Below are 11,179 nucleotides of genomic sequence, written 5' to 3'. Positions count from 1 at the left end.
GATGACAATGGCCTCTTGACCTGGATACCTTCTGTTTGCTTCTCCCTATTGTCTTTTGATGTTATTCCACCATGATCTGTGCCCTGATAGGCTACCCTGGAAGAACTGGTTGGGTGCAGCCAGTGGGGCGCATGGGAGAAGATGGTTCTGAAGGGAGAGAGTAAGGGTGCAGTATTGTTACCCTGGCTCCCTCTCTTTGGGGTTTGTGACTCTCACCAGGTAGCTCTCCCTACAGACTCCTTTCTATCTCCTGGAAGCATTAGCTGCTCGTTCCCTTCACCTCTTCAAGTCCAGGGTGATAACATCTCCCACCCTTTGATTAGTCTTGGGGTACTGCACTATCCCTGTACTTTCCTTCCATCCTACCTTTACTTTTGTAATTAGTCCCTGTTCTAACTGTTCCTCAGTATGAGTTGCTATCAACTTCCTGCTGAGACTCTGATTGGTCACCTTGTCAAGCAGGAAGGGAATCAGTCTAACGCTCTGATGGTGAAGTGACACGTGTGTCTCTTATTTTTGAGTTCTTTTGTATGGGTTACTAAACTAGTTTCAGCAGAAGTGATACTCTACCATTCGAGATGACTCCCACCTTCTCTGCCATTTGATAAAATTCTCTTCTATTACTAACTCGGAAGGGGGAGATAAAACAGTCAACTACTGACAGGGACTAAAAAAATCAGAAAAGTCTGGGATTGACTGCTGCTTTTGAAAGCTATCAGAATGATCTCTTGGTTTGGGAAATAGTTCTGTTTACCTGGTTACAGAAGCCCTCTTTCTGGGTCAAGGGAGTGGTGGTAACCAAAAACATGCCAGTCTGGGCTTTCAAAAGGCAAAATGCCTGTGTGTACGTGTGTGTGTGTGTGTGTGTGTGTGTGCATGTATGTGTACCCACTGTAATAGTGTAAGACCACTATGATATGGAATAGGTAAGCATCACTGAGACAGAGAAGACAGAGATGTTAAACCAGGTCACTGGCAGTGGAGGAAGAAGGCTTCATGTTTGAGATAAAAGGAGTAAAATAGATGGAAGAGTTAGAGGACTTTTGCAATATTTCCTTGAGGGTAAAGAATATTCAGATAAAATGCCCAGGGCCATGGGTCTACAATCTATCTATCATGGTAAAAGAAAATGAAATACAAGTGAGAAGGCTGAAAAAAAATAGTGTTGTCTTACTCTGGTCATATATTAAAACAAAGAGCTAAACCTATGCAACACTGTGTATTGAATCAGCTGAACTTAAGGAATTTGGGACTTGGGTTTCAAACTTAGTTGTGCTAAATAAACTGATAGAAGTTACTCAAACCTAAAGCATACAGGTTATTTTCCCTCCAGAACACTGTCTACATTGGGAATTAGGATTCAGTGGAGGTAATTTTAGAAAAGCCTGTAATTAGAAAAAGAGTTATTTAAGCAGTTTGACTGTTATATAGTCCTTGAAGATGAAAACAGAAGATGAAATTCTGTTGTCGTAGCTCTGTAAGGTCATCATTTTTGAACTATGTAAAAACCACGTGGGACAATTGGAACCGATGTCATCTTTGAATGCCTATGATCTTGACCTAGAGCACTTTCAGGACTGATCAGGGAATCAATGGCTGCCAGGAATCACTCAAACAAAATCCCAATAATTGTAAGCATAAAACAATTTTTTTGGTTTACTTTGACTATGTTGGCGAAGGTCATCAAGAAGACATGACCACTAGTTTGACCCATGAGCTGGACTTGGGCAATTGGAGGCTCCCCAATCCCTCCCCTGTGCTTGGAATCCACACTCAGCTTGCCTTCTCTGAGCTCAAGGACACTGCCTTGAAGAAGTAATGTGGTGATTAGACCATCTGGAGTGGGTACCTGATGGAACCCTGTTATATAAACTTTTAAAATTTGGCAGGTGGCTGTGGCAAACTACTCATCTTGCTGCCACCCAAGACAAGCCTTGTAAGTAAGTTCCCTTGTTTATTAAACCTGCCACCTAATCTGCCTTTTTTCTTGGGTCTCTCATTGTCCTCTGCATATGGAGCCGGTTTCTGATTACATCCAGGAAACTACAGGCCGGGTTTGCTAACCAACAAACTCCTGGACTGCAATTTGTCCACTCTAGACTGACACGATATGTCTGCTGCTAATTCAAGTGTCACATTGGCACATTCCAGGTGGTGAGTTTCTTTTCAATGTTGAAGGAGTGGGCAGCAGGCTATTCTTGATTTAAATCCCTAGGATATGGCAAAGCTCTAAAACCTGAGATAAGTTTTAATGATATAAAATAAACCTATGAGATTTAAGGTCTTACCAATAACTAATAGTGGTTTAAAATTTAATAATTAAATAGTGGTTTAAAATTTAAGTCAAGATTATATCAAATTGGGAAAGATATAACTATGTCTTAAAATTTGGCATTTTTTCTGGGAACAAATATATGGGCTGAGAAACTGTTAATACATTTTTTTTCTCTTTTTAAACAGAAGTTAGAAATACATTTTTCAATCACAGTGAGAGATGTGATTTAAATACCTTATTAATTTGCACATTTCCCTCATTTTCTCCAATATTTTAACAATACAATGATGATATGGAGAGAATTATGTGTTTCTATATTCTAATATACTTCATCCTCAGCAGACTTTTTAATGTATTTCTGCAGAACAGACATCATCACTTTTAAATATTTCAACAAAGATTTGCACAGGAGAAACACTGTTGATTGTTTTGGACATTTTTTATTCAGGTAGTGCTGCAGATCTTTAACTTATCTTTCTGAGTTACACATGTTAATATTCAATGTTTCACACATTTCTGTCATTTCAGAAAATAACTAATTCAAGAAATAACTCCCTAGGTTTACTTCTGAAAATGTGCAAGCTTTTAGTCTTAAAAATTGTCTGCCAGTAAGAAATACTTACAAGTCAACAACAAAAAGACAAACAACCCAAATGAAAAATGGACAATCAATTTGAATAGACATTTCTTCAAAGAAGGCAAACAAATGTCTAAAAGGCAGGTGAAAAGATGACCAATGTCATTAGTCATTAGAGAAATGCAAACCAAAGCCACAGTAAGATACCATTTCACACCCACTAGCATGGCCATAAAGAGTCAAGATTGAAAACTAAAAGGAAAATAACAAGTGTTGGCAAGGATGCAGAGAAATTGGAACTTTCATACATTATTGGTGGGAATGTAAAATTGTGCAGCCACTGGAAAACAGCTTTGTGGTTCTTCAATAAAGTGAACATAGAATTACCACAAGACCCAGCAATTCCACTCCTAAGTGTAGACACAGAATAACTGAAAATAGGTGTTCAAAAAATAAACTATATGTGAATGTTCATAGCAACTCTTTTCAAAGTAGGCAAAAAGCAACCCAAATGCCCATCAATGGATGACTAGATATACAAATTGTGATATATCTATACAATGGAATACTATTCAGCTATAAAGAATGACATACTGATCCATACTACAAAGTGGATAAAGCTTGGAAACATTATGCTAACTGAAAGATGCCAGACATTAAAGACTATATATTGCATGGATCCATTTATAGGAAATAGAATAATTAAATCCATAGAGACAGAAAGCAGATAGGTGATTACCTTGAGCTTGGGGGAGTGGAGGGTGGAATGTGGAGTGACTGCTTAACAGGTATGCGGCTTTGGTTTGGGATGGTGAAAATGTTCTGGAACTATATATACATAGCAGTGATGGTTTCCTAACATTGCAAATGTACTTAATGACTTTGAATTGTTCTTTATTTTTACCCACTTTAAATGGTTATAATGGTAAATTTTATGTTATGTGTATATTACCACCATAAAAAGAACACTAAAATAATTGTCTATGCATAGATTCGGGATATTATCCTTCTTTTGAATCAAATATGTGTATCCATTGTACATAATAGAAGAAATTTCACTGCTCTTCAAAAGAATTTTTGTATAAGCAGATGAAATGTCTTTCTTCGTGAATATCAAATAGCCATTAAAAATGTGCATTCATACTGATTTTGTGCCAAACATGTGATTAGAATTCCCAGTTTTAAACACGGTGAAGTCTCATATGCTATTAGACCCAATGCTTCATTTCAAGTGACAGGTATGGAGTAAGGGTAGAGATCCAAGGCACAGGTTGTACAGTTAAGTGGATTCATAGCCTCGGTTTTCTAATACCAGATGTGGGTCTTCAGGCAAGGAACAGTAAGTTCTCAAGTCTTAGTTTTCCCACTGGTAAAATGGGGCGTAATATCTATTTTACTGTGATGGTGTGATAATTGAATAAGTATATATGTGAAAAGTGCTGAGCAATGGGCTCGGCCTACAGTACATGTTCAACGGTCAGCGAGTTCTAAGAAAGGCCCGTCTGTACTTTTCCCTGATGGAGTCCTTTTGCACAGTTGGCTGGGTAGTCCTTCACGTGCAGCGGGAAGCTCACTCATCTTCACTTCGCAGGATTCCCACGGGGACGGTGTGTTTTGACGTGCTGATTGGATTCCAGCCCAGAGCAGTAGTTTTGACCAAACGCGGAGGTGGGTCCTCAGTGAAAGCAGTTCGCTCCCTACTTCCAGTCTTCTCTGCTCCACCGCGGGTCTCCACGGGGTGTGGAAGCCTTTCTCCAGAAGACAGTGGCTATCGTCTTGGGTGGAACTCTAGTTGTAGCTCAACGCGCCTCTCCTGACTACACGCGTCACTAGTAGGAAGTGTTATACACAGAAAGAGAACGTCATTGCCTATTTGAAGTTTATAAAGCAAGCAAGCAGCAAGGAAGAAAACTGAAAATAAAAAAAAAGGATAAAGGATAAAGAAAGCTGTGCTTGTTTCCTTGACCACCCTCTAAATTACTGATTTCAAATCGGTCTAAGGACCCAAGCTGTCAGGCAACATGGGCCCCACTCGCTGGTCTTCAGCCAACACCTCAGGAAGCTGACAAAAATTCAAAGAAAATCATGACGCCCAAAACAAAAGACAAAAGGTGCACAAAGGATCCCGATTCAAACGGGAAACGTGCCTGACAGCCCCAGCTCGGCCCCAGGCTTTCTCCATCTTCTGGACATCCGTTAGCTGATGTCAGATGTACAGAACGCACGTTGGCGAAGGGGCATGAAGAAAACAACTTAAGTTTTAACACTTCCTCCCGGATCCTCAGGAAGCTTACCACAGCGCTGGAGACATTAGCTGTGTAACTAACACTCCAGGGCGGTCAACGAAACGTGACAAACGAGTTGGCAGGGGCCTGGAAGGCGAGGAATTCACAGTGAGGGATCATTTGGGGCCGGGGGCTTGTCAAAGAAGGCTTTAAGAGGTGGGATGTTGGCTAAGTGCTAAGTGTGTGGTAGGCTGTCAGGCGGGGGGACGTCGCGGCGGGCTGAACACCCACGCAGGTCCGGCCGGCGTGGAGCGCGGGGCGGGCAGCCGCACCCCTGGCGCTAGGGCGCGTGCGCAGTCCGCTGGCAGCTCGCCCGGCGGGAAAAGGCTGGCGCATGCGTGGCTCGGCGACTCGGGCTCGCCGGGATGGGGCAAGGGAGGCGGGGTTTCCAAGAGGGAACTTGACCCGTTAGTAGCCGCGGCCATGGCGGCGCGCTCGCCGTCCTCCCTGCTCCCTGCGCCCCCACCGCGACGTTTGGGGTCCCGGTCCCCACGTGTTGAGCGGGGGACTGTGGCAGACGCAGTGAGCAGCGAGGCCTGGGGTCTTGCGGGCGCAGCGCGAGAAGGCGTCGTGGACAAAAACGAGATGTCCTGGCGGGGCGAAGAAGGGTCCGGGGGGCGGCGAGGGCCCGAGGGGGCAGCTCCGGCTCAGGCTCCCCTCCTCAGCGCGCCCACGGGGTCCGACCGGCTACAGGGACTCTCGGTAGAGGAGGCGATGGTGACCCGGACGCAGCTGCTGGAGGAAGAGCTGAGCAGCGTAAAGGAGGAGCTGGCCCTGTGTCAGGTACCGAAGACCGGCCGCCGGCCTCCCGGCTCCCCAGTGGGACCGGGGCTGGGGGGGTGCGCCCCTCTCCCCGCGCCTCCCGCCGCGCCGCCGGCCGCGGCGTTAGGACCCAGCGCGCCCCACGCGGCGGCGCCCCCTCCCGGCTCCCACGCCCGGCCCGCGGCCCGGTGCTGGGGGGACGCTGGGGCGCCCGGCCGCCCGACCTCGGGCTCCCGCCCCCGGGCGGGCACCGGCGGGCAGAGCTCTTCTCGGCGCCCGGGGTCTGGGTGTCTTCGCCTGGATGCCGCCAGGACGCGTGGTCGCACCCCCATCCCCCCAACAGCCCCGAGTCCTGGCCTTTGGCTACAGTGGAACTTGGTGCAGCACGAACGGGGTGCAATCCGTGAGTTGAAATGTTGGACAGGAACGTGGAAACACCTTTATGAAAATAAAATCCACCGGTGGAAGGAGCCTGTTTTCAATTCTCAAACCCATGCTTGCCCGTTGTTCTTAAGGACACTTAACCCAAACGATTTGTAACCGCAGACCAATAATTTTTAGGGAGCCCTGGGCCAGGTACTGGAACACACAATAGATGATGCCGGATACTTACGAACCAACTATATAATCCCGTAGCCCTCCAGTGAGAAATCTCATTTTCATGTCATTTACTAGATCAATTACGTTAACAGTACTTTCCTGTTATTTGTAGTTTGTCTATTACTAAAGATGGCTTGACTGTACTCACATTCAGAGAGATGATTTTCTTTTAGTTCTGCATCCTCACCACTCTCTCTTTGATTTTACCAGGATCTTTACACAGGGTTGGGATATTAAACGTTGGGATTCATTCAACAGTAAGTCTTTGAGTCACTCTGTCTTCAAGATAGAACCAATTAGGAACTGCTAAACACCAAGGTATCTGTATGCACAGAATCAGTTTAGACTAATAAAAATTCATGAAATTCACTGTCTCAGAGTTTGTTCTATTGGATTATTTTGACCCCTGTTTGGGTCTTTGCTGATTGAGTCAAAGCTGTACAAACAGGACGATCGTGTTGAAATTGAACATGCCTTTGCTTAAACAAGTGGGGGAGATAAGCGGCTGCCTCCTTTTCCTTTTCACATTTTCTATTATTTATTGGTTAAGTAGCCAAGAGATAAAATACTAACGAACTAAAGCATTACTGGTATGTCATCTGCACACCTAAAATACTTGGGTATTTTAAAGTTGTGAAACCATGATAAAGGTCTTTGTTAATTTGACAGGTCCTAGGATGCTATTTGCCCATATCTTCTACATTCTCCTCCAGACCCCTCATTCTATATTTCCCGTAGTTGTGCCTAAAAAACAAAGATAATTCATTCTTTATGACTGGATTGATTAAGGAGATCAGTCTGTTGGAAACAGCCCAGTGACCCCCTACCCCAAATCCATTCACTATTCTTTAAAGATGTGGCTTCAAACATGGTGTTGGCCTTTGTGAACTTGGACATAGAAGTATATATAGCACTAGGAAGATGAATGAAATATGCTAGGCAATTGTTAAGAATTAAGATCGTCGTAATCCTAGAACAATGGATCTTGGAGATTTTTGTAATATGACAGTTAGATGATCATAGCCAGTACAGTAATGTGAGGTGAGTTTTATGGTATCCGTACCATAAAACTTCAGTTAAACATACTTCTTCTCTTGGGGAAACAGTAATGAACTCCAAATTGTTTTGTAAGAAAGTATTTAAGTAATTAAACATTCAATTTTACATCTTTTTTTATTTGTTCATCTACTTACTCACTTAGAAATTAGTACCCGAGAATACATAGTATTAACCCTATATTTTTCAAATCTTTCAAAAATTACAACCCGAAATAAATTCAGTTTACCTCTCTACCTAGTAAGTATACACAACATGCACATACATATATTTCAGAAAGAATATTTACTCTGTGTTATTAACTCTGATATTTTAAATTCTGTTCTTGAAGAAAATGCAACTCAGATCTAAATGACTTTCACAACCCAGTAATAGGTCGTATGTGCAGTTTGGGGAAAAGAACCCTACAAATCAGTCTCTGTTCATAAGTAGTAGCTTCATTTAGTTTTTTTCCCCCATTTAACTTACAGGAATTTAATTATATGTACTTGGAGAAAAAGTTTAAGTGATTCATGTCACAATCCACTCCACTGGAATGACTCAGAATAAGCATGTAATAGAAAACAATTCTCAGTTCCAAGTGTTTCTTTTAATATGAGCATCTTATTACACTCTATATGATTGTATATTTAATTAAACTTTTTTTCATATGTCCCGAAATTAGCAAGCAACACATACATAATGCTTAACTGAAGAAAACATGGTTACTTGCAAGGTAGGGAGCAAAGCTTTCTGTTTTGGACTTACTGAGGACAGGACATTAGTTTCCAAATGTAGCTTTTTCTTAAGGAACGTTCAGGGGTGCTCCAAAGACTAATTTTAAGACCATGACATTTATGCCCTATTCATTTATTTAGAACTTGACTTCACCATACTTTTAATTTTGATTATGTATTTCAAGAGCGTGTCCTATGATGCTGACTCACAGAGTAGGTAAAAGGAGCAGCAAGAGAAGATCTAAGGAGAAGCAAATTACAGAACAAAGAGAGTTTTTATGTCATTTTAAAAAGCATAGACGTTATCTAGTAGCATTCAGGGAACTAGTAAAATAAATGTGTTCTATTTGTGACAAAGGATAATGTGTGGGTATGTGTATGTGGACTTTTATCACCTCTTATGCATAACTGTGTCAGAAAAAGTAATGTGTGTGTCAATACATACTTATATATGCGTGTATGTATAACACAAACACCCACCCCCACGCATATGTATATCAAAGCTTATGTCCTGTTAGTAGTGGTCAGAAATATATACTAAACCTATAAACTAATTTCAGGTAAAAAAATCAGGTAATTTAAATGAAATATGTTTGTTGTTCCAACTGTAATGATGAAACTAACTTTCATGAAGCATATGATGTCGGAATTAAGAGTATATAACAGAACTCAGCCAGTTATATTCTTTGTTAGACATTTAGGTGTGTTGTAACCTTGTCCAGTCATTCACAAAGAAAAAAATTTTGAAAACATATATTTAGAATCCTTATCATTGTTAGTAGCTGTATTCTAATAGATAAATATATTTCTGCAATTATTTTTCATAGTAATAATTTACTGAGTGGCTAGTTAGTGCCATACTTTGTAATTAAACTTCTATTGCTTTTCCTGAGTTCTGATAGGCAAATTATTTGTTTAAATATAGGATATAGTTTTCATATGTTTGTTGCGTTCATTCCTCCAGTACAGGTGAATTGAGGTCCTGTTATGTTGCCAAAGACCAAACTAGGTGCTGGGAGAGTAGTTACTCAGTGAAAAAGACAATTTTGAGTGTCTGTCTGTAAAGTGGATATTTGTTTCCATGTTAGGTGATAAGTGAAAGTCAATGCTAATCCACTGCTAACATAATTTAGACTGAAATCTACTACCATTTAGTCAACTCATTCATAGGCTGAGTTTAATAAACTTTGTGAGAAGGAGTAGGATTTTTTAAATTTAAATTTTAAATTATTTGATTCTGTGTAGAAGTTTTGTAGTAATAATAGAAAATTTTATAATGAGTAATTTTTGAGGGTTTTGTTTGTAATATTTTAAAGAACATATTTAAATGCCCAAAGGAAAGGATAGAATAAAAGGAATGTGATAGGCAATGGTTAGTTTTATTATTTTCATAATGCCTGGAATAGTTTGGAAACTAGTTTTGTGGTTTTGGGGACTTTTATTTCTTTTTGTATATGAAAGAAGGTGTTTTTAGTAATTAGAGGTGTAATCCACATCGAACATTATATATGCATTTAAACAACTAAGAAAAACTAGTACATGGAATAGTCCCATAATGCATTCATAGCATTTTATTGCTCACAAAAGAATTTTTTTTCTTCAAATCAGGTATTACTTATACATTTGAGTATTTTCAGGTGACAGAGTAAATCTGAATACCATTGCTGACCACAAATTTAAAAAAGAAAATAATAACTAAAGTTTAAACTAAACAAATTTGGAAACAAGGAAGTTCTTCCCAAAATAACTTCTGAGTATAAATTGTAATTATAAATTAATAATAGATTGTTTCTGGAAGAGTCTTTCCTCTTGAGGAAGCTTTTTTCTCTGGTCTCTGATAAAAGAGCTTAAGAAGAATTTGTTGCTACTTTCTCTTTGGTGAGGATTGAAGAGGAGATGTGAAATAACCATTAACCATAACAACAGCAACAAAAATATAGAAAAAAGAGAAAAGTATAAATTAAGATGTAAAGATTTTTTTCATCAGATATTTATTGATTTCTTACTATGTCCCTTTCATTTTGCTTGAGCTAAGTTCTTTGTTAGTGAGTCATACTTATTTAAAGTGAGATAATTCAGTTATTTTATAAATGTTGGAAACCTATTTTTTTTTTACGTTTTTGTTAACCTTTCTTGATTAGTATTTTAGGTAGAACAGTTGAGATGAAAATACATGTTAATCTTTGTTGTTTTGTTTGAAAGCAAAGTATAAGATAAATTTATCGATAATATGGTTTCAAGAGATTTTGTAAATTCACAACATACCTTTTAAAAATAGACTTAGAGCACATAATGTTGCATTAGCTTACTTTTTCCAATCTTCGTTGCCTTTCAAGCAGGTTATGACATGTGATTTATATATTGAAGTTTATTGTCTTCAACTCAAATTATTTTAATATCCAAATGCTGAACTCTTACTTTAAAAGGGATAAAGTAAAGCATGATACTCAATTATTTGGTAAGGATGGTAGTACTCTCCTTATAACTAGGTAGGTAGATAATAGTCTCCCATTCTTAGGCTGTCAAAAATCTTTAACAAACTATCAAAATAGATCAAAGATGTGAGCATTAAAAAAATGAAAACAAAAAATATAGAAGTAAGTACGGGTAACTATATTTCTAATGTTGGAGTACAGAAAACCTTTCTGATTGGCACATAAAACCCATAAGCCATAATGGGAAAGATGGATAAATTTGAACATATAAAATTACTATCACCCCCAAAACTTCATCATAAATAAAGCTAAATAAGCAACGACATTTGAAAAAATATTTGTAACAAACTGGTAAACATAAGTCTAATTATAAAGTTTGGAACAACACATATTTTAAGAGAGAACATGTCACATAGCCCATAGATAAGAGAGGCCAGTCTTTTAAATGGCAAGAAAGGAGCCAAAATGATTTC

At 39.7% G+C, this 11,179-nt stretch overlaps 1 protein-coding gene across 1 annotated transcript in view; it reads left to right on the top strand.

Annotated features, from left to right (window-relative positions):
- Window positions 1-5,522: 5,522 nt before the first annotated feature.
- Window positions 5,523-11,179, top strand: part of CNTLN (centlein) — a 253,310-nt gene continuing 247,653 nt past the window's right edge. The window contains exon 1 of the mRNA XM_081065244.1: window positions 5,523-5,920. Coding sequence (XP_080921370.1) covers window positions 5,561-5,920 — 360 coding nt within the window. The 5' untranslated portion in view covers window positions 5,523-5,560. The remainder of the gene's footprint in view (window positions 5,921-11,179) is intronic.

Source organism: Rhinolophus hipposideros, assembly GCF_964194185.1.
Source record: "Rhinolophus hipposideros genome assembly, chromosome: 11".
Taxonomy (NCBI): domain Eukaryota; kingdom Metazoa; phylum Chordata; class Mammalia; order Chiroptera; family Rhinolophidae; genus Rhinolophus; species Rhinolophus hipposideros.
The sequence above is the reverse complement of the archived record's forward strand: the minus strand, read 5'-3'. Positions and strand labels throughout refer to the sequence as shown.